Source organism: Magnolia sinica, chromosome 17 (genome assembly GCF_029962835.1).
Source record: "Magnolia sinica isolate HGM2019 chromosome 17, MsV1, whole genome shotgun sequence".
NCBI classification, from domain to species: domain Eukaryota; kingdom Viridiplantae; phylum Streptophyta; class Magnoliopsida; order Magnoliales; family Magnoliaceae; genus Magnolia; species Magnolia sinica.
In genome coordinates, this window is record NC_080589.1 from 560767 (window position 1) to 588024 (window position 27258).

At 38.5% G+C, this 27258-nt stretch overlaps 1 protein-coding gene and 1 long non-coding RNA gene across 2 annotated transcripts; one reads left to right on the forward strand and one right to left on the reverse strand.

Annotated features, from left to right (window-relative positions):
* Positions 1-1332: 1332 nt before the first annotated feature.
* LOC131230960 (uncharacterized) lies at positions 1333-4598 on the reverse strand. The gene is made up of 3 exons (XR_009164152.1): positions 4547-4598; positions 3532-3663; positions 1333-1661 (listed from the first exon to the last, which is right to left on the reverse strand). It is a non-coding gene; the product is annotated as an uncharacterized LOC131230960 (long non-coding RNA).
* A 5630-nt stretch (positions 4599-10228) lies between these two features.
* On the forward strand, positions 10229-26806 carry LOC131231731 (uncharacterized). Its single transcript, XM_058228032.1, has 8 exons — positions 10229-10287; positions 10404-10479; positions 10892-11140; positions 16504-16742; positions 19351-19443; positions 26298-26402; positions 26496-26567; positions 26642-26806. Exons 1-8 carry the CDS (start codon positions 10282-10284, stop codon positions 26804-26806), a joined length of 1005 nt encoding a protein of 334 aa, XP_058084015.1. The 5' UTR covers positions 10229-10281.
* The last annotated feature ends 452 nt before the right edge of the window (positions 26807-27258 follow it).

Below are 27258 nucleotides of genomic sequence, written 5' to 3' on the forward strand. Positions count from 1 at the left end.
ACTATTTGCACATGGAAAAATATTTATAAGACTTATACCTACGAATATTTTTGTAGCTAAAAATATTGCAACACTTTTACCTATGAATTTTTTCGTATTAAAAAGTTTTACAAGACTTTTACCCATGAATATATTCGTAGGTAAAAATATTTAGAAAACGTTTACCTACGAACGTTTTCGTAGGTAAAAAAGTATTACAACACTCTTACCCCACAAATTTATTTTCGTAGTAACAAATACTTACAAAATGTTAAATATATTTTCGTAGCAACAAATACTCACAAAATGTTAACGTAGGTAACAAAACTTTTACCGACGAAATTTTTTGTAGGTAAAAATAATTACCAGCTAGACACTTTTACCTACGAAAATATTCATAGGTAAAAATTCTTTTTTTTTTTTTTTTTTTTTTCAGCGCAAAATTCTTGATAAAGACCAGATATACACCTGTTACAATGTATTTGATCATATTCTTCCTAATATTCACCTGTTATATAGTATATTTCATCAATTCTGACTTAGCCATCAGTCTAATGAAGGCCATAGAAAATAAGGCAAAAATGTGATGCTGGCCTGAGAAATTTGTTCAGGGACAACCTTACGTGTTTAAGGCGTGTTTATGATTTATCAATCTCCTTATCAATGGGAACCAATACAACAATTAGTAACTGTAACTTCACTTATACCATGATCAAGTTTTGACTCATCAGTCAACCAGGGTGAATCTGCATTCCTAGTTTTCAAACAATTTGTCAAAAGCCTATTCTAGCCATATGTTTAAAGTAAATGCTTAAAGTAGTGCTGGGTTAGGAGGTTTTGACATCATTACCTCAAACAAGGGCTTTTTACCATGGAGCAACATATCAACACTCCTTTCAGTCTGCATAGAATAAAAGAATAATATAAGATGCATAAATTAAAAGAATCATATAAGATGTAAGGATTATCACCCATGATCATGTCTCGAAATATTCTGAACAAATGTGTGCAATGAGCCAATGACAAACATATAACATGAGTTCTTTTACTTTTAGATAGGAAAAGACCTATATCTGGAGCTGATAATTCATAAATAGAGTGCAAATGAATGAGATGTAAATAGAGTACATAGATGTTGAGAATATCAAAGCTTGAAGGCATGTTTTCTTTATGGGCTACACAATTGTATTTTCCACTATTTGCTTCAAATGGTGGAGAAGACTGATCCACTGTACATGCGGCATGAATGGATGTCACTCCAGGCCATCCAAATTGTGGTCCCAATTGTTGACATACTCAATGCGTGACCCAATATTTCCTTTCCCTCATTTCAATCAGGGCGTGACATACACTCTATATAGTTACTTCCACTTTGAATAAGCATCTTACAACCAAAGATAAATACATAATACAAGTCAAACATTATGGAAACCCTTCGTTATATTGAAGCAAAGAAGATTTATAAGAAAAATAATAATAATAATAATAAGCCAAAGGTGTGGGGCCCTTGCTTTTGGTGATCCTTACATGGAGTAGACTTGCTTGATTTTTGGACCGTGGCATCAAGAAGTGGGGAACCACCTGATGGAAAGCTTGGATATTGCACACCTTCTATCTAGGCCTGTGTTGGATTGTAAGAGAGCTGGGTTGCACAAGCTCGAGGCTTTCCGACCTCAATGCATCTGTGTAAGCATTTGATATAAGGATAATTAGTGGTTGAGGTCCATTTCTTGGCTCAAGCAATTATGGACAAGCCAAGCACACATGATTGTATATTTTGATGATCTGAAACATCCCTCTAATGGATCTTTATGTATCTGGACAGACAGAAAATTACTTTGGTAATTGCATTTTTATCATCGGAATGGTATCCCTCAAACAGGGCTAAAAGGGAAAAATGGTTGAAGTTCATCAAATCTATAAAGTGTAAAAACACATAATGATGAAAGAAAAGTTTAAATGGTCAGACCAGCTCTACTTTTATCCAAAGGGGCATCAATGGTATAGTCTTCAACCATACATCCATGTGTGCCCATTCATCGATAGAGAAAGATGGTCCCACAAGTGAGATCCACACAAAACGTTCTTTATTGAGGTAATTCATCCAACACTTGGTATGCATGATGTACAACATGTATTATACATTGTTCTGTATGAAGGATTATAGAGTACTATTTCGATTTTTGGTTTGTACAAGTGAGCCCATTGGTCAGTGACTGAAAATGTCACTAGCAAGATTTGGTATAATAGACAAATTACCAACAAACAAAAAAGACAAAAAAGACAAAAGAAATTTGGACCATGCACTTGTGCCAACTCTACACATGTGAATGACCATGGATGCAGGTCCAAGAGTAGCATTCCTTCAGATAAAGTTGTCTAACACCCCTAGTGAAGTACTCCCAAGTACAAAACCTACTACAAGCACATGCATACACTCATAAAGGTAAAGGATTTATAGAACTTCACCTGATCCACATCAAGAGATTTGTCAAAACCCCGAACAAATAAATAAATTATTGCTTTGTATTTGTTCTTACGCTAACGCTTCTAGGTCTCTATAAGTAGACAATGGCTAAAGGACTAGCTGGACTTAAACTTCACTGATGATTCCTTGTTTCCTCCTGCTTCCCTGTCAGTTTCAACCTGCATTTTCAAAACAATAAGTTTATGATGCATCTAATATCCAGTATACTTCTAACTAGTTGGAGTATCTAGCTTTGTGTGATGCCTAGAACTAAAAAGAAATAAGGAAAAAGAGAGAAAAAGAAAGAGAAGGAAAAGAAAAGATTCACACAACCTGATGCATTGGAACCTTGTAATTCAATTCATCTGGAGCTACTTCAAACTTCTAATGTCTCACTCAGTTTCAACATAAGGAGCATTCAACAAAGTTTTCAACACATCGAGAGAATTTGGTGAATTTCAAATAATGGAGGTGGGTTGGCAATATTTTAACACTAATGGATGCCTTTGTATTTTGAAATGACAGGAGAAGGAAGAAATCAACAGTGAAAATTGAATTATGTATTAAAATACTATGTGATACTTCCTGGACCGAACTGGATTATGTATCTATGAGAATTCTTATGTGATACTTCCTGTACAATGTATTAAAATACTATAATTTTAATAACATGTTATGCCTGACCTTGGTTCATGCAGTGTTCTCGTAATCTTTTCCATATACGTAAAAATATATATCACACTAAAAAAAAATCAGCAATTGATATTTATACTCACCCTGTTTGGTAGACACATCTTTTTTTTTCTTTTCTACTTTCGGAAATAGAATAGTACAACTCTATAGTCTTCAAAGCTTGGGCTAGCTTTGAGGACTTTTTACTGGGATTTGGCAATATGAAGCCTAGTCCCTTGACAGCCTATCCAATAGATCACCACCAAGCCATTCCTTATAGCCCATAGTTCTAACTATGAATGCAAGTGGAAGCACCAGCCTATCCAACAGATCACCATTGGAAGGATTATTTTACACATGAAGTGAACTTCATTTTCTACAAAAATATAGCATGGAATCAAATGGAAACGAACCTACTGTTTGGGAGATTCTTCAATGCATTAGGTACAAAACTCCTGTACAACCCAATGAAACCGTCAAGTGCCACGATACCTGCATTCACATTGGGCAATCAGAAAATTGCTTTCCTTCACAAAAGGCAATTTCTGTTGGAAGCAAATTAGAGATTAACAATTGCACAACAAAAGACTACACGAACTAAACTGAGAACTGCAGTATCATTGTACAATACAAGAATGTAGAATATTGGTTAGTTTAGTTATCATCTAGTGCATGAACATATTTTTTTTATTTTTTATTAATCATTTTAGTGTATGCAACCTGGCTTCTTGTGTACAAAACAGATTTTTTTTTCCATTCAAATTAACTGCAGTTTACTGCACCGGTTGCATTCTTCAATTTGCTGATTCAGTTTTTAACACGTCAAAACTGAGAGAAAGATAGGCTTGATAGTTGAACGCCTTTTTCTTGTGGAACTGAATGCAGTATAGTACAAGAATATTCTGGAACTATCTTATAAAACCTATGTTAAGGAAGTATGTTTGATAGATGAAGCTACCAAGCAATAATTTCAAAAAGGGAGTACTCACGATTTACACCCACCTTTGTCACTAGCATACAGTTAATTTTTCCATTTGGAAAAATGGTGGGTGTGGATGATATCAACTCCCTTCTTAAAATACATCAAACTCCTTATTAAAATACATCATTTCTTAATCCATATTCATGCCCAGTCCTGTCCATGCATAGGCCTTGCATGATAGCAAACACAGGTTACAATTAAGAAATCCATGTCCAGGGCAGGTATTGCTTGTAGAGGTTTACTAATCAGACACACAAGTATAAGGCATGCCATCTACATACTCCCATTTGTGTCAATCATACACAAGTGCAAGATCTAAGCTATCCACCAATTGAGTACCAGCTTGCAAATGTCCTATCCCACATTCATGCTGCTTTATTCTTGTTGACCATAACATTTGAAATAGGGAAAGTACATATGAAAGTACACAGATCAATTTCACTTACAACCAAACAGAGCGTGGGCCATGCTGACTATGTCAAGTGACCTGAAAATTAGTCAAGTGAAAGACTTTGGCAACATTTCACCCTCGGGAAGAGCCTCCTTCAACAATTCAAGTAACATGGTGAACGATTTATCACTCCATCCACCAAGGCACTTTATGTGATATAGTTTCACAAAGAAAGAAAGCTTAGTGAATTTCTTATAACCTGGGTACAATTCCTGATCAGTATCTTCTACCAATTTGAAAATTTGTTGTGCTTCAGTATTCTGCCCCTGTGTAGGTCCATATGGCGTGTGGCCTACATCACTCTCTTCACCATTTAGATTTGAAATACCAAATACATCATGTAACAATCCGTGCATATCATCGTGTTGATCTGGATTATCGCCTACGACATTTGTGGTAGCAGGAATGGAAGAAGATGTAACTTCCCGATGGAAATGCTAGTAGAAATAACTTGTATTAAATCCGTCACACACGATATGATCATATGCTACTTCTCGAAACACCCAAAAGTTCTTGTTACAGTTGTTATAGACATCGGATCCTCCCTCTATTACTTGCATTTGTAAATGCAAAATCTATAAATTTCACAGCTCCATTTAAGTTTGCGTCGCTCACCCTAAATCAGACAATGAAATTAGAGGATCTGTCAAAAGAATGCATCTTGACCACTAAGCCACAACAACTAAAATGAGAAGTTTCTAAATGGGTATCTTGGCAAATGAATCCAACTCTTATCCATAAGTATCTTCCTTAGCCACTCGGACGGGTTATTGAAAATACACTCTGGGCTTGGCAAAGCTTCCTAATATAAATTTAAACAAGCCCCATTATCATCCGTTCATTTACCAAAGGAAGCCAAGTTACAATAATAACATGTCCCCCTAAAAAATAAATCCTCCAGGGTATATATATATATATATGTTATAAGTTGTTTATTTCTATTCTCAATCGCAAGTATATTCATCATCCAACCAACTATAAATAAAGCAATAAAAATATTATTCAGAAAGATCAAGTAACAACTATAAATTGTAATTAGATGTTCAACAATTCAGTTGATCTGTTCATGTCAATGCATCTCTGATGAACTTAGATACAATTATTAACTGTAATTAGAGACACTTATCTCTTTCCTTTTTTTTCATTTCATGTTCAAACCACTCTGTCCATTTGTTTCTCATGCTCACATTAGGACAAGAGTCCAAAAATCAGGCAGATCGAAACTCAGTCAATAAATCTGTAAATTAGGGTTTTTTTTTTTTAATTACTTGTACAATCACAACGACTTCCACAACACCAACTACACCGGATTGAGACGATGCCTTCTCTATGTAGAGAACCACACCCATCCCTGATCTACAAATGGAAGAAATGAGATCCATAGCAAATGACTAGTAGTATGCTTTTTTTTCAAGAAGATTTTTTTTTTTTTTTCAAATGAAATAAGTCCTACTTCCTCATGAATGTCACAAAGAAATCAATGTTGTATAGCAAAATTGCTACATGCTTTACATTTTCAAGTCATGATGAGCATTAGTCGAACATATTTCAGCTCGTGACAAAGCCTAACACAACTAGCTATGATAAAGGCTTAGGTTTAGATGATGATGACGACTTAATAAATAAATAAATAAAAATCAACAAGCAGTACATTCATCATTAAGTAGCAATTTCTAACACAACAAGGAATACCCATTTCCATAGCTAGTTGAAAAAAAAAAAAAAAAACTTGTCTTTGCTATTTTTATGTGGGGACTGGATGTTAACATCTAGAAGATGGGATCAAGGGATAATATGCCCTTCACTCCCAATGGTTTAATCATTTTCAAACGGGTTCATCCAAACATGACACAATATTCTATAGAAAAATCAAGCTACTTCCTATTATACAAGCTAGGTCCATAGTTTTTTTTGTTTTTTTTTATTTTTTATTTTTTGTTGTCTTGAGCATGACATAGAATTTTCCTACACTTAGTACTACATGCAGAATACTACATGCAGAAAATGTCCAGGCTTCAATATGCTTTGTGATGGACAACAACCCATACACCAAAAACACCTACAACAATTAATAGGAAACTTCACATTCATCTGTAAAAATATGAATCCGCACAAGGAAAACAAAACAAAAAGGAAAAAGAAAATGTGAACTTGTGAAAATGTCAAGCCATGATACACAAAGCTCCCAACTCAAGAATACAAACCTGCAGTCAAACAAGGAAAAGCTACATTAAACACTCCAAATAGTGAAGAAAAAGAAATGTATTCATGGACTTATAACCAATCTATTTTAGAATTTTCCAATGGGATTCTTGATTCACACATGATTGAGATCCTGACTATTCATCGGGTGGAGCTACAACTTAGATGTGTTGGCCCAAAACTCGGGTCTATGGGCTAATCATGTGCTCCTCACGTGTAGACAAGAATAGATAGTTAAGAAAACTTGATTCATAGCACATTTGATGTATACATGTGTTCCACTAGATAGCAGGTCCGTTTTATAAATTCCAAGTTAGCATGGAAAACATGATTGTTTCTATGGTGGAGAATCATGAATTGCATAGTCTTTCGGTAGGATATTGCAGGTAGGAGAGAAAAGGGGAGATGGGTTTTGGTAGAAAAGAGGGGGGAGAAGAAGAGGCGCGATGGATTTGGGATAGGTGCGCGTATGCGGTTTTGGATATTTGGGGATAGGGCACCGCGCGGGATAGGCTTTAATTTGGGGGTTTTTTTTTTTTCTTTTCAAAAAAGCGGCGGTGGCCCGTTTTGTACATTGGCGGCCACATAAAAACGCCCCTCATTTGATCTACAGTGGTGGTTTGTTGTGGCCGCCTGTGCTTAAAAGGCCCCTAATAGCCATATTTTTTGTAGTGGTTCCAAATCAACTCTAGATCCAACCCAATCTAACGCTTAACCGTAACATAATTGAGGTTGTTGGATCAAGTAATTAACACCTGTAACTAGTAAATTAACAACCAAACATCTTAACTATCAAATAATATCACTAGACTAGCTCTTGGAACTACCAAATAACACTAGAAAAATGAATTTTACAATCAATATATACTTATTAACAAATAAAACTAGAGAAATAGAGTCCAAAAATGGATAATTCTTATCATTGGACCACCCAGGATGCATGTGGGCCCTAGGTCAATTCTTATCATGAACCATATTTCTACGCACGGATAGTTTTGATCATGATCCCTATAAAGCACACGGTCCATTGCATCCAAAATTCTAATCTTAAACCTTATTTTCCAAACAGGTTATGATTTTAATTAAGTCTACATCATGCTAGGGTTGTGACACTGGTTCGGGGACCAACCTACAAATGGGGTTGGGTTGCATGCACCCCTATTAACCATTCGTTTTCCATAAGTTGGGAGCTAGAGTGTGTAGTTGGGCGGAGGTGGACTGAGGCTCTTGAGTCAGATTAGGCATGTGTGTGCAGCTAGCTAGGAGCATCCTCAGATCATCCTGACAAGAAAAAGACTGATGAGCTGTCCAAAACAACTTGCAAAATTTTCTGACCATCCATTGCTACCATACATGTGTGGTCTACCCTGAAAGTCTACTTGTTTGAGTGTTAGTCCAGATGAATGTGTGGTTGATACACACCTTGTGTATCTTCTACACATAAGTCAGATTAGAACGCATGTCCGAGGATAGAGATGTGTGTGGCTAGGAAACTTGTTTTTTATTTTTTATTTTTCAACCACTACCTGTATTAGTATGGTGGTGGATGAGTTGCCTTCAATTCATTTTTCGGCGGATCATTGGTGACTTTATGACAGAGAAGGTTACCATAAGAAAACGGATCAATGAAATGGCTCCATCAAAAGGATACCGCATTTTCAATGAAAATTGTTGAAATCTCTCTCTCTCTCTGTCCAAGTAAGACCATGATCTTGTAATCTAGACCACTCACTTGGTGGGTTTCACAGTACATAAACTATAACTGTAAAATCTCCTTCGTCTCACATTTTTATGCCTACAAATAGACGGTTAATAAACAAAACACAGCAATGCTCCCCGTTCAACTGAAAAAAGAAAAGAAAAGAAAAGAAAAGACGAAGAAAAGAAATTGATGGCTAGGATATCCAAGATAGTGGGACGTTGGACGCGTGGTCTTTCGGCAATGGGCCATCGGATTAACACAGTGAACCATGCGCCCCACTTGTATGAACTGAAAAACCAAGGATCATGATATTCCTCGTCATAGCCGTTAACATAGTTTTACTCGTGTATGAGGTAGGCAGGTAGCCCATTTACTTGTCATCACACGTGCCAGGATAGACAGCTGCAACTCAAGTAGTTGATCATGTGCCGGGCATCGCGGTGGGCCCCACATGGTCATAGGCAACTTGTGTCCATTTTCTAAGCCTACACGGGTGTAAGAGAACAAATCCAGGTAGGTGTAAGAAAACAAATCCACGTGAAAGAACTATGCATGTCCTCTCCCCGGTCCAACGTAGGTAGCGGATTAAGTGTTACCAGGTATTACGTTCGTCGGTGTTGACCTAAACGTGGGGCCCACCTTGATGTATATGTTACATATCAACACCGGACATCAATTTTCCAGATCACCTTAGGGAGTGGTCTCCAAAAAGGAAGCAGATCCAAATCTGAAGTGGACCACACAGTAAGAATTGAATCCTACCATTAAAAATTTCTTAGCGGCCACAATAGTTTTTAATCAAGCTGATATTTGTGTTTTCCTTTCATCCGTGTCTGTGTGGCCTTATCAGAAGGTTGGATGGAAAATAAACATTACTGTGGGCTTGAAGAGGTTTTTAACGGTGAGCATTCAGTCAACACTATTTCCTGTGTTGTGGACCATTTGAGATTTGGATATGCTTTAATTTTTTGTCATGTGCTATGAAATGATCCGAAAAAACTGATGGACGGAATGAATATACAACATATACATCAAGATGGGCCCTACGATCAGGGCAACACCAACTAAGGTGTTACCCGGGTAACACTTATTCCTCTCCCGCCTACGCTTAGCCCCAGCTGGAAGCTACGCTGGGCCGCATCGATTTCCGTCATAAATCAGTTATACCTGCCCACGTCAGTACGTCAGCTGTCGAAGACTAAATTGGCCACACGAGGAAAGAGAGCGGGGATGGAAATGCCCGCCGTTGAAATCTTCGTGAGACTCATTGTAACGTTTATATGTTATTTAACTCGTTCATAAGGTGAGTCCCATTAAGGATGAACTGAAAACATAAATATTTTTTGTAATCTAGAACCACTGTGTCCCACAAAGTTTTCATTGGCAGGCATTCAATTCTCATTGTTTCCTTTAGTGTGCCCCATCCAAGTTTTGGGTCTGCCTCATCTTTGGATTTCTAATCTAGCATGAGCTAGTCAAACTGATGGACGGAGTGGATCTCAGACATACATCACCGTGGGCCCTGCATAAATCCCATACAGGAACTTCATGTAAGCTGAGGAAACAGGCGGGCAATTCGCGTTCATCTCGGGAGAGTGGGACAGACCAACTCTCTCTCTCTCTCTCTCTCTCTCTCTCTCTCTCTCTCTCTCATGTTAGAAATCCTATAAACCTCCGGTTGCCATTCTCGATCTGAGGCCAGACATTGATAATCTGCATTAGTTGTAGTTCTCTCTCTCATGTTAAAAATCCTATAAAGCTCCGGTTGCCATTCTCGATCTGAGGCCAGACATTGATAATCTGCATTAATTGTAGTTAGTGTGACGATGAAGGTACGTAGCCCATGTTCTGCAAATCGGTGCACCGAATTTCTGTGCACCTCTTTCTATGTTACCCATCTTCTTTGAGCTGCATGCATCTCCTTTCACGTTCATCTCTCCCTCTGCAGAAAACGGTTCTGAAAGTATGCATCAACTGCCTCAAGTGCAAGACGAACATTCTTAAAGCTGTAGCTAAACTTTCAGGTGGGCCACCCTCATTTATTTTGGGTTTCTGATCTATCCACTAATCATAAGCTACACTTACGCTCAATCTTTACATGTGTGAGATCCAGGCCATTCATCAGTTGGGCCCACTGTCAACTTTCCAAGGCAGAAAAACCAAGATTTATATTATTATCTAATTTATTTAACATAAGATTTAAATGATGATGATAATCTGTCGATGTAACTCATCTGAGTCAACTATTTGGTGGGGCCAATCCAATTCAACACCCCAAATCACTCTAACGATTCACCCTTGACTCAGTCCGATTCCAGCCTTACTAAGGTGAGTTGTGACTCAAATCAAAAGACCAGATGAGTCATTTTGAGTTACTGAATCTTTTAACCAAAAATCTTGATTGGTGTAGATGAAACATTTGAATTGATTTGGCAGGGATAAATGAATTGGCTGTGGATGATGAAAAAGGGACACTAACGGTGATCGGGGATGTTGATCCAGTGTGCGTGGCCAACCGGCTTAAGAAGATGGGGAAGCTGATCGAAATCATCAGCATTGGACCGGCTAAGCCCCCTGATAAACCCAAACCCCCGGAGAAAGGGAAAACCGATCCAAAACCGCCACTGCCTTCTTGTTGCGACAAGTGTCAATTTACCATGATCATATATGACGATGTACGTCCGTGTACCATTCTTTAAATGGCACCGACTGACTATCACTACCAATAGTCTGAGGTTCTGTAATTAAATAAAAAATAAATAAATACCGTCTCCTCCACTTCTTAATCATTATCATTTATCATCATGCACGTGTGGCTATGCAGGTTCTGCGTTGCTCCCATGTGCTAACATGTATGAGCTTCACTCCCTGAGGCTAGGGCCATCTTACTGTAAAGAGAGATGATCCGGTGCTCTCAAAGCAACATAAGTCATAATGCTCCTAATTATTTGGTGGTAGTGAACCGACCCACCGAGTTTCAGAACTATGGCCTGACCTGCATCGGGTTGGGCTTGGCTTGGTTTACCAGCCCCAAGGACTGGACCGGGATTAAAATGTAAGCCCGTTTAATAACCAGACTGGGTTTGAGCTTCATTTTGGACTCATTAGCTGCACTGGTCTTAGCATAAAAGTGTAGCCCACCTGTGACTAGAGCAGTCTCATTTTGTGGGCCGGGGAATGCAAGGCCCAGATCTTTTACACATATCATGACGTTAGCATGTGCCACCGTGGGAGCAAGTTTCATAAAAGCATGGCTCTACTTCCACCAGATTCTTGGTGCCCTTCCTTTTTTCTGTGTGCGGGCCGGTCCAGCCAGTGGGGTCAGCTACCAAGATGGGTCCCAATTGCAATGATCATAGGCTACCGTTAAAGCCTATTTCTCGATCCAAATCATCCAAAGGTAATCCAAAGTGAATATTTATATTAAGATTTTTCGGATTGGATTCCATCCTCCCTAAATAGAGATGGCCCAGTTTCAAATCCCTCCCAAGTCCTATAGGATCATAGCCCAATGGACCCATGGGCATGGGTCCCTTGCTTCCCAACGTGGATATATCATACCCCAAAATCAGATTTATTGAGTAAACCTAACCTCTGATTAAACACATGTTTGTCTGATCCCGACCGTTGATTACTGTATAACTGTCCTTTAAATGCCAACTTATCCACAGATTAGGTTGTCTATGTAGTGTTATTTATTTATTTTGTTTGATTGACCCATATGAAGTGGGCCTGATTTGGTCAGTCTAATTTGAATTAAACATATGGCAGGTGCAGAATTTCTAGGGCATGAGCATGATGCATAACGCATTTCCAGAGTACAGAAGTTAATTTCTTCTTAGTAACAAACTATTTATTTTAACCCTAGTGCTTGCTTTTAAAATCATTATCTTGTTATTTTAAATTCACTTCCCTTTGAAAACATTAACGGTTTCTTTTAGAATCATGATTAGGTGCAACATCATCCCACAACATGGGCTAGGCCTGAATTACCCATTTGATTACTGGCCCATCTGCAGCTGTCCTCAGTAACACATCAGGCTGTCAACAGGCAAGCCAACGGTTGACATCGGCCGTATATTGAACTGGTCAGTTCTGCCCAATAGGCCGGACGTATTCAAATTTTAGATTTTGCTTGACTCATGCTCACCCATCGACATGTCCTACTAATAAGTGCCATGTGCACATTTTAGAATTTTAGCGCATCGAACAAGGTTCTGTGTTCCAGACGTAGTGTCCATTACATGTGGGTCCAAAATAGAAAAAAAAACATATGAAAATGAGATATTGTTTGTGCAGCTTTCGTAGTGGGCCACCATCAAATAATCATGTGCACCTTGGGCCTTAAACTATCTTAGTCAACTATGTGTAAAACTATTTATGGGATATAAATAAATCAGTTAAAGCTACTATCCTACTACTGTTGTTGATGTCTTCAAAGGACGTGTATTATTATAGGATTGCTTTTTATACATTTCTTCTTCTTTTTTTCTTTTCTTTTTTTCCTTTTTTTTTATAAATGCTACAAAGATAATGAATAAATTTGCCAATTCCACACGCAGGAAGACAGCCGAACATGAAACGTGTGTGGGAGATCTGAACTTTCCATAAGTCTGATAATAATGCTTAGATCTTCAGTGTAAAAGATAAGATAATTTTACTCTTCATTTGGGCCACAATGTGCTAAGTAAATTTGACACTTAGAATTTGTTTTGATATGTTGTGGCCCACCTTAGATCTGAAATGGCCTGATTTTCATGCCAGAAGATGTAAACAATATAGCACACTTGATGGAAGTCTCGGATCCCAAACACGTGCCCCTTGCATTCAGGGGTAAATATGTACGGATCCAACAAGCGTGTGGAATTAGTAAACCTCCGAGAAGAACAGAGGACATGCAGGCCTAATGGAATACGGCAATCATATGGCTGGTCTCATTTAAATTTGGACAAGTGTCAAGGTCCCCACTTAATAATCATAGTACTAATGAGTAGGAATTGCATGGACCTCAGCCCAAGGATATGGAAATTGTACCGAGTTTTCAGTTTGAACAAGTGGGGCCCACTTTTGGTGATCAAGACCATTGGTTTTCTTTCTTTGGAACTGAGGACATGTCATGCATGCCTTGAAAAATCTCCCTAACAGGACAATCCTAACAGTAGCCTGGAAATCACTGTCCACATTCAAACTGATGAAAGGCCCAAGATGTGTTAGCTAAGATTTTTGAAACTATGAGATTTTTTTGACGGGTCGTCCATCTACTTCAAGGGACAACAGATGTATGGTCTAGATGAATGAGCCATGGCCCCCACTTCTGCCAAGTGAAAACTGAAAATCCAAGAAGAAAGTATGCATGTCCTCTCCCCGGTCCAACGTAGGTAGCGGATTAAGTGTTACCCGGTAATACGTTAGTTGGTGTTGACCTAACCGTGGGGCCTACCTTGATGTATGTGTTACATATCCACACCGGACATCAATTTTCCAGATCATTTTAGGGAGTGGTCGCCAAAAAGGAAGAAGATCCAAATCTGAAGTGGACCACACAGTAAGAATTGGATCCTACCATTAAAAATTTCTTAGCGGCCACAAAGGTTTTTAATCAAGCTGATATTTGTGTTTTCCTTTCATCCGTGTCTGTGTGGCCTTATCGAAAGGTTGGGCCTGAAGAAGTTTTTAATGGTGGGCATTCAATCACCACTATTTCCTGTATTGTGGCCCATTTGAGATTTGGATATGCTTTAATTTTTTGTAGCACGCCATTAAATGATCTGAAAAAAAAAAAAAAATGAACGGAGTGGATATACAATATATACATCAAGTTGAGCCCTATGGTCGGGGCAACACCAAGGTGTTACCCGGGTAACACGTAGTCCACTCCCGCCTACGCTTAGCCCCAGCAGGAAGCTACGTTGGGCCACATCCATCTCCATAATAAATCCAATTTATTCATCAGTTCTACCGGCTCACGTCAGTACGTCAGCTCAAAAACGACGTAGATCCAAAACTCAATTGGTCACACGAGCTAAGAGAGGGGATGGAAATGCCCACCGTTGAAATCTTCGTGAGACTCATCTAAGTCGTCCATAAGGTTATTCCCATTAGGATGAATAGAAAACATAAATATTTTTTGTAATCTAAAACCACTGTGTCCCACAAAGTTTTCATTGGCGGGCATTCAATCCTCATTGTTTCCTTTGGTGTGCCCCATCTGAGTTTTGGGTCTGCCTCATTTTTGGATTTCTAATCTAGCATGAGCTAGTCAAACTGATGAACGGAGTGGATCTCAGACATACATCATGGTGGGCCCTGCATAGATCCCATACGGGAACTTCATGTAAGCTGTGGAAACAGGCAGGCAATTCGCGTCCATCTCGGGAGAGTGGGACACACCTCTCTCTCTTTTTCATGTTAAAATCCTATAAAGCTCCAGTTGCCGTTCTCGATCTGAGGCCAGACATTGATAATATGTATTAATTGTAGTTAGTGTGACGATGAAGGTAAGTAAGCTCACGTTCTGCAAATCGGTGCACCGAATTTCTGTGCACCTCTCTCTATGTTACCCATCTATCTTCTTTGAGCTGCATCTCCTTTCATTTCTCCTCGTTCATATCTCTCTCTCTCTCTCTCTCTCTCTCTCTCTCTCTCTCTCTCTGCAGAAAACGGTTCTGAAAGTATGCATCAACTGCCTCAAGTGCAAGACCAACATTCTCAAAGCTATAGCTAAACTTTCAGGTGGGCCACCCTCATTTATTTTGGGTTTTGGATCTTTCCACTGACCATAAGCTACACTTATGCTCAATCTATACTTGTGTGAGATCCAGGCCATTCATCAGTTGGGCCCACTATCAACTTTCCAAGGCAGAAAAACCAGCTGGCTAGCTCATATCAGTTACATCATGAGTGCACGTAACTAGTCATTTTTCTTATGCAAGTGTGGTATACTTGAAAAAATGAACATGGCACAACATGTTTAGGTGGGGCACACCTGATGAATGGCCCAAGTTCAACAACCAAACTGGATTAGTGGGAGTTGGTACTTGTGTATTACACATGGGTCAAAGATATAGGTGAGCTGGATATGGTGCATGTTCTAAGAAAAGACTCTTGAGAACTGATGATTTAGCTAAAGGATATAACAAGATTTACATGGAAGCAAATTGGGTGTACCACACACCAACAATGTAGATGTGTGTTGATGTCACCAAGTTTTGTGGGTCCCATCATGAGGTATGTGTTATATCCACCAATTGGCAAGCTCGTCTTAAGGCTTGAGCCAAAAATAAGAACAGATCTAAACATCAAGTGGACCACACTACAAAAAACAATGGGGGATTGAACATTCTACCATTGAAACCCTTTTAGGGTTTGTAGTTTTGGATCATTATGTTATTTGTTTTTCCTCTTCATCCAAGTATTCGTGACCTAATGAACAGATTTTATGGAAAAAAAAATGTTATAATGGATCCTATGAATGTTTTAACTGTGAAAATCATTATTTCTGTTGTTATTTGTGGTATGGCCCAATTATGCTTTTGATATAATTCATTTTTAGGCTCATGGTCTGAAATGATCGGGACAAATGGATGAACAGTGTGGATATAATAACTACATTGTTTTAGGGCCACATAACTTTGATCTCCTTTGAACCATTTGTGCAACTCGGAGTTCTAGGAGTGTCGACCTGGTCGGCCCCACATGTGCCTACGCTAGATTTATTGTTGGTGTGTATAGTACACCAGTCAATCCTGTTTCTGATTTATATTATTACCCTATTTATTTAACATAAGATTTAAATGATGATAAAAATCTGTCAATGCAACTCTTCTGAGTCAACTCAAATTTGGTGGGGCTAATCCAATTCAACACCCCAACTCACTCTCACCCTTGACTCGGTCCAATTCAAGCCTTACCAAGGGGAGTTGTGACTCGACTTAAAGACCAGATGAGTCATTTTGTGTTACTGAATCTTTTAACCATGATCTTGCTTATAACAAAAAATAGCCAAAATCTTGATTGGTGTAGATGAAACATTTGAATTGATTTGGCAGGGATAAATGAATTGGCTGTGGATGATCATAAAGGGACACTAACGGTGATCGGGGATGTTGATCCAGTGTGCGTGGCCAACCGGCTTAAAAAGATGGGGAAGCTGATCGAAATCATCAGCATTGGACCCGCTAAGCCCCCTGATAAACCCAAACCCCCGGAGAAAGGGAAAACCGATCCAAAACCGCCACTGCCTTCTTGTTGCGACAAGTGTCAATTTGCCATGATCATATATGACGATGTACGTCCGTGTACCATTCTTTAAATGGCATGGCTATCACTATCAATAGTCGAGTTTTTCTATTTCAATAAAAAAATAAACAAATGCCGTCTCCTCCATTTCTTAATCATTATCATTTATCATCATGCACGTGTAGCTATGCAGGTTCTGCGTTGCTCGCACGTGCTAACATGTATGAACTTCACTCCCTAAGGCTAGGGCCATCTTACTGTAAAGAGAGATGATCCGGTGCTCTCAAAGCAACGTAAGTCATAGTGCGCCTAATTGCATTGGGACAGTGTGAAAGTCCAATCAATTGATCTGAACCGTACACTGTATTCTAATTATAAGTTATACAAACATAATGAAAATTTCCAATTTACTTCGATTCCATGGTATTTATGATTTCGCTATACCGAGTCCATTCTAAATACAAGATCTAAAACAAGTTCTTAGAGTAATTATAAAATTCTTGCTCTTTTCCAAATGTGCCAATGCATGCACAAGATCCAACCTTTAATGAGGTGGGCCTACTATTGAACATATATTGCCCTGTAAGTCAGCCTTGTCTGCATATCAGGTAGCCCGCAAGTGTACCAGAAGGATAGAGAAATAACTAATTAGTATTCCAATTTCAACACACACGTGTGCCAACTGTTACTTGAACCACCCTGAATTGTGGTCACTGTACCTTGAGACTGGGAAGAGAGAGAGAGAGAGAGAGATGTTATAGGGATATTGGGAAGTACATTGGGTTTTAAGTAGAGCGTTGGCCTTGTGCTTATGGGTGGTGGGGGCATTCATTGCATTGTGTGTACTCTTTTGATGAGAGATAAATATTAGGTGGTGTTTGTTTTGTTTTTTCCAATTTTGCAAGTTTGTCGTGGGTTTGGACGTGGAAATGTATTTGCGGTGTGTGGTCTTCTTTTATGATTCTTCTTAATGAGGGAGCAGAAACAGCCTCCTTGTGCTTCCATTTCACATGTGGCATTGGAGTGACCCTTTCCTATTTATATATATATATATATATATATATATATATATATATATATATATATATATATATATATATATATATATATATATATTTATATATATGCTCTGCTATATTTGAGTTTCCATGTGCTTGCTGTTATAGACAAATGCCTTAAATTTGTCTGTTGGTCTGTCGATGACATCGACAGATGTCTTAAATCTGTCTCTTCACTACCAAAAAAACGACCAAAGGCTACGGACTATAGAGATATATGGCTACGGCTTTAATCTGTAGCTAATAAGTTATGGATATAATCCGTAACTAATAATCTACGAATATAAAACTTACTTAATCTGTAGCTAAAACATACCTCTCTATAGGACTTTATTAGAGACTGACGATGCTTAAGGGGCTCTATGGGGCCCATTGCAATATATTTATTTTATCTAATTGGTCCATCAATTTTGAAATATTATTTCAGTATATGAGCCCAATAATTAGAAAGATCAAAAGTCTAAGTGGACCACACTATGAGAAAGAATGAAAAAATAAATTTATACCGTTAATATGTGGTGTGGTCCACCTAAATCTTAGATCTGACTCATTTTTTGGATAAATCCTAAAAATGAGCCATTAAAATGAATGGACAGAGTGGATAATTAATATACACAACAGTGGGCCCCACAAGTCCTAAAATAAATCACCCCTAAAATCGCATCTGCGCACCTCTCCCGCACACCGTATTTCACAAAAGGAAATCTCTCTCTCTCTCGATCTCATGCTGCATCACCCTCTCTCTATCTCTTAGCCCCATTTTCCTCTCTATTTCCCAACCTCTCTGTCTCTCTCGCTAGGGTTTTCAAAACCCCCTTTCGCTGCAAGAAGGAGAAGGAGAAGGAGAAGAAGAACGATTAGTCTCTCTCTCTCTCTCTCTCTCTCTCTCTCTCTCTCTCTCTCTCTCTGAGATGGATCAAAAATCCCAATGAAGTTTTGATTGATTGCAGCTGCCGATGGCCACTGATGATGTGGGGTACAGGACTCCACATTGTTATTTTCGTTGTCATTTTTTTTCTTAAAGAAGCCTTGCCACTGATGAAATCAAATAAAAGCACATCGTGTTTATCGCGTTTATTCCCACAAAAATGGCAAAAAAATAATGTTGTGTAGCCCTGGGCCCCACATTTTTACTGGCCATTGGATGCTGAAATGGATCAAAATATGGTTTCGATCTTTTCTATGCAAAGGGGCCGTTAGTTACTATAGATTTGTTGTCTCTCACTTTGAGTTAAATTTTTTGCTTTTCATCTTTCTTTCTACGAACATTGTATCGTCCTTGGGTACCATGTATTAAAGGATCTATCTGATACGCTACAGAGGACAATTGCTCGGATATGGGTTTTATGCAACTCAGCCCAATCCGTTTAGTTTGTGGGTCTTATATGGATGGAGCATAACATTGAAATCAGATTGGTTGGACAGTCCAAATGCCCAGTTGATGCGCATTCGTTCGTTGGGTTTGGACTATAGCCTATTATCTCATCTCGACTGTTTATTTGATGATCACCAATCAGGCAGTTAGATCAAGGCAAATGGGTCATCTGCCCGATAGCATTGTGCATGCGTTCAGTTCATTGTATTCTGCCGATGTATCAGGTCATTCCTCTATGGATAATGTTGGAACTCTTGTGGGAGTTTCCCTCTGGTGAGGTTGATTTTGGTGCTCTTGAGTGGAAACTCCCAGCAAAGGTATAGTGTGTTAGGATGTACAGCAGGGTCTATTTCTAATATTTCTTTCTTTTCAATTTTAAAGAGATAGGAATGCCCCTCCAGAGGAATTTTTGTGTTTTGATTGATGGAAGGACAGTTCCTTTGTACTGTTTGTGGGACTTGTGACAATCACGTGTACTTGGTGGCATAATGCCTTTCATAAACAGAGGGGTTTGGTGGACCACTCCACCTTTTTCTTTTTAAAAAAATAAAAAATATTTGATCTGGCTTTCATTGAGTTAGTGTTTTTCTGTGAGGAATTGTGTAATGTCGCATCAGTGCTGTTAAAATCGATGAAATGAGCATCTGGATCTGTTTAATTCTCAGCAGACTGATGTCAAATGAGGTGTATGTGTGGTCAGTAGCGTGAAGATGACTTAAACAGAGAAGCCTCTTTCCTACTGTTTTTCTTTTCTTATATGCATGTTTATTCAATAAAGATTTTATAAGTACTTGATATATTAGAATTGCATGTGAGATTTTTCATCTATGCAAGCGGTTTAAGATTTTACTTACAAATTATATTATTAATTTATTGCAAAAATACAATGATTGCTAACTCCTTAATACATTGGATTTGGTAGATAATATCTTTCTAGGTTCAATCATCTGATAGCACTTCCTTCATTTCCAACTTTGAGGAGGATGGTGCATTGGGCTAATATCCAACTTTAATTTTTGGTAAGGTGCAGGTTGAAAATGAATCCCTTGGTTAATCAAGATCCGGCTGTAATGAATAGGGAGTGGATGGCACTAAGTTTCCCAGACCCACGTTTCATTTCTAGAATAAGAAGTTTTTCAAAGTTTGCACAAGAAAACCTTCCTGGTAGAGAATTCGTTCATTGTCTATGCACCACTTGCAGATGTGCACGTTTTTCGGTTTCTTATGATGATATAAAAATACATCTAATGAAAATGGATTTGACCCAAGTTATAGGGTTTGGAACATGCATGGGGAGCATGTATCACCTAAGTGTACTGTACGTGAATCAAGTTCCCAACAATACCATAGTATCCCGAACTTAAATGAGGTTCACAACACGATCGTTCAAGAACTTGGTGGTAATAACCTAGATGAAGTTGTAGAGGATAAACCGAATGTGACCCCTGTAATTGAAGGCGTCTTTGGAGAAAATTAAAGTAATGAGTTTGAAGCAAATCTACGAGATGCAATGACTGAGTTATACCCTGAGGCCCAAGATTTCACCATGTTGACTTTCATTGTATAGCTTTTCAAATTAAAGGCGAATCATGGATGGAGTTAAAAAAGCTTTACAGAGCTCCTTCAACTACTAAAGAAGGTGTTACCGGAAGGTAACAAGACCCCAACTAATACCTACCAAGCGAAGAAGATTATTACAAAGTTGGGTCTTGATTATATGAAAATCCATGCTTGTCTAAATGACTGCATCTTATACTGGAGAGAGAACGAGATGAAAACCATTTGTCCAAATTGTAAAACTCCTAGGTAGAAGACTGAAATGGATTCTGAAAGAAAACAATCTCAAATACCTATGAAGGTGTCAAGGTATTTTCCTTTAACACCAAGGCTACAAAGAATGTTCAGTGTGCCATGGTTGGTGAAAGAAATGTCTTGGCACTCAACCAGAAAATTTCAACATGAAAAGATGGAGCATCCGGCTGATTCTATTACATGGAAGAATCTTGATGACACGTATATAGATTTTTCAGCTGAGCCTCGTAATGTTCGATTGGGTCTGGCTACAGATAGGTTTAACTCATTCGGTGCTTTCAGTACGTCGCATAGTTCATGGCCTATTATTTGTGTGACGTACAACCTTCCACCAAAGCTTTGCATGAAACCTCAATTTACTATGTTGACTTTGTTCATTGAGGGACCGCGACAACCAGGAAAGGATATTAACATTTATTTACAACCATTGATTGATGAACTACAAAAGTTATGGTGAGAATGGGTCATGACGTTCGATGCATATCATAAAAATAAATTCAACATGCGTGTCGTTCTGCTCTGAACAATTCATGATTTTCCAACATATGGTAACATTTCTGGTTGTAGGACCAAGGGTAAGTATGGTTGTCCTGTATGTGGTCCCAACACAGATTCTTTGCAACTCAAATTTGGAAAGAAATATATTTATATGGGCCACAGACGATGGTTGCCAATGTCAGAACAGGCTAGAAAGGACACAAGTGCTGGCACGTTCAAGAAGAAGGTGGAGATACGACGTCAACCGATCCATCTAGATGGGATTAAGGTCAAAAGACAAACTGCAAACTTGAATATGCAGTGGGGGAAGACTAGGAAGAGTAATATAAGGGGTATTGATGGAGGCCGATGAAAGCAAGCAGATGATGTTGAATCACCGTGGTTCTTCAAACGGTCTATATTATTTGATCTGGAGTATTGGAAAGCTAGAAAACAAGCTTGCAGTACATCCAAGAGGAGACAATTATATTCTGCAATCAATATAAAGGAAAACAGAAAACAAGCCTACTGGAAAAGCTGAAAAAACGGCTTAACAGAGTCATTTCAGGACTACGTAAGTTGGAAGATATCGTTGATGATGACCCTCATGATGACGACATTGGTCTAGTAGGTTCGAGTCAAAGTGTTATCCTAGCAGGTATCGAATACGAACAAGCTCGTACATGGGTACTGAAGAGTCATCCAGCTATGACGAGTGGGAAGGGTATGTACAATAAGCTCATATATATATATATGTGTGTGTGTGTGTGTGTGTGTATCTTCCTTACTTTATGCGATTTCAATATAACAATGTTATCGAATATCGCGCAAGAAGCAGAAAGATTTCTTGCAGCGATGCTATAAGAGGACCAATAGGGTGCCTAGCAAGGACGAATTCATATCTTGGTTGAAAAGGCAATCAGAGTTCATTGAATCTAACGATAATGAATTTAAAGATGTAGTGAGAGGACCTCTAGCTTTTTCTATGCAATACAATAAGTATTATATTAATGGTTTCCTCTTTATCACTAAGGACTATGAGAAGAATAAAACGAACCAAAACAGTGGGATTAGGACACAGGGTATGACAACCTTCCAATCAAGTACTAAGGATATCAGTACAGTGGATGAAAATCAACCTTACTATGAAGTCTTTCGTAAAATTATTCAATTGGAGTACTCAACAAGGTACAAGCCCGTCCTAATTAAGTGTGATTGGGTGAAAGTGACACATCATGGTGTTTCTTTTGATGTCGAAGTGAATCTGAGATTAGTAAATTTGTCTAGTTTTTACAGTTCAGATAAAGTCGGTGACGAGCCCTTCATTCTTGCAGAGCATACCACGCAAGTTTTCTACTCCAGAGATCTAAAAAATTTCGACTGGCATTTGGTCTTGGAGGTTTCAAAAAAAAATTTGTCGAAGAAGAGACGTGTGTTCTATCGGAACGATTAAAGGCTGTAAGTAATGCTGATGCAGGACCTAACCTCACCTCATTAGCAATTGTTGATGAGTTGATATTTGATAAATCTGAAGACGTCAGTGTTGTGGTCGAGAAAACAAAGAAAAGAAAACGATTAAAGAGAATCTACTGATTTGTTTGTATTTTCTAAGCATGTAACAAAATGATATTTATTGGAGAAAATCTAATCAAGGTTTGGATATATAGTGAATTTTTTATACTTTATCTATGATCTAAATTATTTTTTAACCATTAGTGTTTTTTTTTCATATTAGGGAAGAAATAGGCACATGGATTCACAAATAGAGGTATTGGGTGCGCAGGTGCTTGAGAGTACAGATTTGTTCACTCCCCAAGAATATGGTTGTGATATAGTAATAAACTCGGTGAGACCGAGGTCGAATCCCAAGGGACTGAAACCTGTACGTAATCTGAAATTAAATAGACTAGAAATAGAATAAGATGAAATCTAAATCGAATAGAATTTAAGGAATAATAGTGAAATATTAATCTAAAACTTAAAGAATTCAGAGGTAGGAAACTAGGGATTCAGAGGATCCACTTGTAGAGATCAGGGAGATCTTAGGCCTGCTTCAAGAATCATGAAAATTAAACTGAACTTCCTCTGATATAATTTTAAAGAGATGAAAGGTATATGAATTAGAATGGATTCCATCACCAAACCATGCCCAGGAGACAAAGCAAACAACAGAATTAAACTAATTACCAACCAATCATCATGCTATGAAGGTTAGGAAGGGTACCGTCATCCGATCATGCCCAGGAGACGATGGTGAACAACAGGGCTTCCTGACATCATAAACATAAAAGGAAAGGAACATGCTCAAAGCTATCGCAGACCCATTGTAATTTCAGTCACAGCAGACCATTAAAAAATAAAAACATTCCCTTAATAATCAAACCACAATCAAGTTCAATTCACAATTTAATAGTTAGATCAAGGCATAAAAATAGAGTCTCCCACCTCACTACAAGCTTCACCTCTTAGCCCTAGCTAAGAGGTTTAGCCGATCACGGTCATGATTAGGCTAAATCTAAAATAAACAAAAAGAAGAAGAAAAGAAAAAGAAAAACCAAATAACTCTACTCTCTCTCTCTCTGCTCACGTCCAGCCCTCCCAGATTCGATCCCCGTCTCTCTTTCTTTCATATTTCTTTTATAAGAGCCAGCAAGGTCGGTGGAGAGTTTCCGCATCAGAGGTGGTTTATGTGCCTCAGTGTTGTTTACGCAGCAAGGCCTTTTTAGAAACTTCTTTACGCACGCCAAACCGCGCACTGTTCTACAGCCGCGTTTGAACCAAGATTGAGAGGAGAGATCTCCTCATCTAAGTAATCTGACATCATGGCGAAATTGAAAGCCCATTTCTCAAGAGGTTGAACGGTCCGGATCATCAATCCGATCGTCCTTGAGATCACATAAGGGCCCACTGGAGTCGGCAGCGTCCGGGTCTTTCCCGACTCTGTTACTTGCGTAACAGAGGCGGAAACTCTAATTCTGCGTTAACTGTGGGGCCCATATGCCATGGTTTTCGAAGAATCAGCGCCGTCTATTGAAATAACCTCGAAAAACCAGTCGAGAACAGTTGGTTTTGGATTGGATTCAGTGTAGCCCATGGATTTTCTATTTTACCGTCCGTCCTCCGTTTGAATGGTTGAAATCTGATTCACGCTATCGTCTATAATTCCTCCACCTAGGAGAGGGTCAAGCCCCCCTCTAGGACACATTGGACGGTCCAGATCATGAAAAAGGATGATGGATGGGGCCCACTGTCAAAACCCAATCGCAAGCACATCCGTCACTGGACGTTTTTGGCACTATTTAGATGTTTTGTACAAAAAATAGGTGGAGCCCACTTCTGATGGCATTCTCAGAGATCTACTCCGTTCATCCTCTTCTTAGTAACATGTAAGGCCATGAGTCAAAGTATGAAGTAGATCTGAACACTAGGTGAGCCACACCATCCATATGTGATGAGTCACTACCTATCGTTGAAGCAAGCCAATTCTCAGTTACGTGCATGGATATGGAATTCATTATATTTACAAATTTGCCACTCTCCCTTTTAGAAACGTCTATCGTTTGTTTCTCCCTACTGTATCATCCAAAAGAAGTGAAATTTGACGGGTATCCACCGTTTTTCATGCTCTTTCCATTGGTTCAGTTTGGGTCCTAATCTCCCAAGGATGTCCAAGATGCTTTCTTAATGGTTATTGTCTAATCTTATCCATCGGGTCACTTACACACTGATCGTAAGACTGAATTTTGACGTGTACGGTTAATTTGTGGTCCCTTGGCCATGTATGAATTTTCGAGCCGAACGGATAGTGGGAACCTCATGATCTTGCATTCTGGACCAATTTTGGGCTACTTGACCTTCAGTTTCCTAATTTTTTCGAATCTCTAGCATGTAAATCTATCGATCTGTCCCCTATAATCCTGTCCATTGCCTTGGTAATTCCTGAGCGTTAAATCCATGCTCTTAACATCCTTTTTGGTCCAAGCTCGTAAATACACCTTGCACCAAAAATAAGATTAAAGCAGGGTGTTAAGCATTATCATGTACATAAAGTCAAGTAATAATTAAGGTCTAACATGCAATATTTGACCCTCAACAACATTCAAGTAACACCAAAAGTAATAAGATACATCTCCTTAATTATATATGTAAATTTTCTTTTTCTTATACATTGGCGGTAATCAATGATGTGCATATATAATTGTTATTCTTTTTATGTAATTGTGTCAGCTTCTTCTTCATTTAGAAAGAGAGGCATTACTAGGGGGGTCTCTTTACTTGTGCAATTTGATAGGAAAAAAGTTCTAAAGACGAATGAATTCGGGCAACCGAATGGGGACTGTTCTGATCACAGAGACTTTGTATCGCATGTCGGTGTCCTCACCCATTCTCATATCCCGATCATATACCTAGACTTTCACCAGGTGCCTCATGAACAAATTCACATGGTCACAGAAAGATTGTTACAGTTTTATGAGTTTGAGGGTCAAAGTTGAGATGCAAGTCTTAATTACATTACACAATGCATCAATGAAGTGTGGAGGAATTACAAGAAAAGATTGACTACAAAATATATTAAAAACAAGGATCCTATTGCTGTGAGAGATGGTCCTGCCCCCCCAGGTATCCCTATGGAGGATTAGAGGGTCTTCGTGGATCAACGTACCACCGAAGAATTCAAGAGGGCAAGCGCAAGGAATAAAGTCAATCAGACCAAGCTAAAAGGATCTGCGTGTCTTGGGAAGCACATCATGGCTGCTACTCGCCATAAGATGGTATGCATTTAAAATTAGATATTATAGTTTAAAATTGAATTTAAATTTGAATTATCATTCATCTAAATCTATTAATAATGTGTATTTGAATTATATGTAATATGCCAAAGGCGATGGAGAAGAATCTTACCTCTGATGCCGAGATAAGTAGATGTGAAGTCTTCTTAAGAGCCCATATAAGAAAGGACAAAGTTGTCCAGTATCCTGACCTTGCTGTAAGTGCATCCCTCGTACCACTAACTAGTACCCTTATGAAAAGCCTATGTATAACTTTGAATTATATTACATTCATTTGTATTTTTTCACAGGAAAAACTAGATGAGCTCTATAGTAGCAATCCTGCTTCTAGGATAACCAGCATGGATGATGCCCTTACAGAGGTACTAATAAAATTTAAAAATTACTTAAGTTTTATAGTGAATATCCTAATAACTTGATTTACAATGTTTTACAGTTGGTTGGTTCTGACAAAAGAGGGCGAATGCGGAGTGTAGGTTGCTCAATAAGCAAGATAGGACTGAAGAAGTCAGCCCCTGCTCATTCAAAGGTAGAGAATATGACAAAAGAAAAGGAGAGCGTAACTCCAAGAGTTATTTCAGATGAAGAAAAAAATGGTTGATATGACTCAAGATATGAAGAAAACATTAGCGGATATGCAGAAAGAGGGACAGTATACTCAAAATCTCTCATCATCAACAGTCACTAAATCTGCTCAGGCATCGTCGGTATGCAAGTATAAATTTTTTACTATATTGAGCTTACAATTATATTATAAACGCTAACAATACCAATGTCATTTTATGTGTAAATGTAACAGGATATTATATATATCGATAAGAGATGCGACTTGCTTGGTTTTGAAAAACGTGGTGTAGTTGCTCGTGGTGAAATACATGAAGTTAATCCCAATGCAACTGTCCATTGCGAACCGTTGGAGGATGGAGCTTTTGTTATTGTCCTGACTAAGGTTATACAACCTAATGCTCCTTTATGGAAAGAAGATGGGTTCGCATCTACACTTAGAGAGGCCGGTTCAGGATCATTTGTGCAATGGGGGAAAGAGGCTTTAAG

What these genes read in the sequence shown, in the direction of transcription:
- LOC131231731 (XM_058228032.1), top strand. An exon ending in AGTGGAAACTCCCAGCAAAG is followed by an intron (nt 19,444 to 26,297) that starts GTATAGTGTGTT and finishes AATATGCCAAAG; the next exon opens with GCGATGGAGAAGAATCTTAC. An exon ending in TGGATGATGCCCTTACAGAG is followed by an intron (nt 26,568 to 26,641) that starts GTACTAATAAAA and finishes AATGTTTTACAG; the next exon opens with TTGGTTGGTTCTGACAAAAG.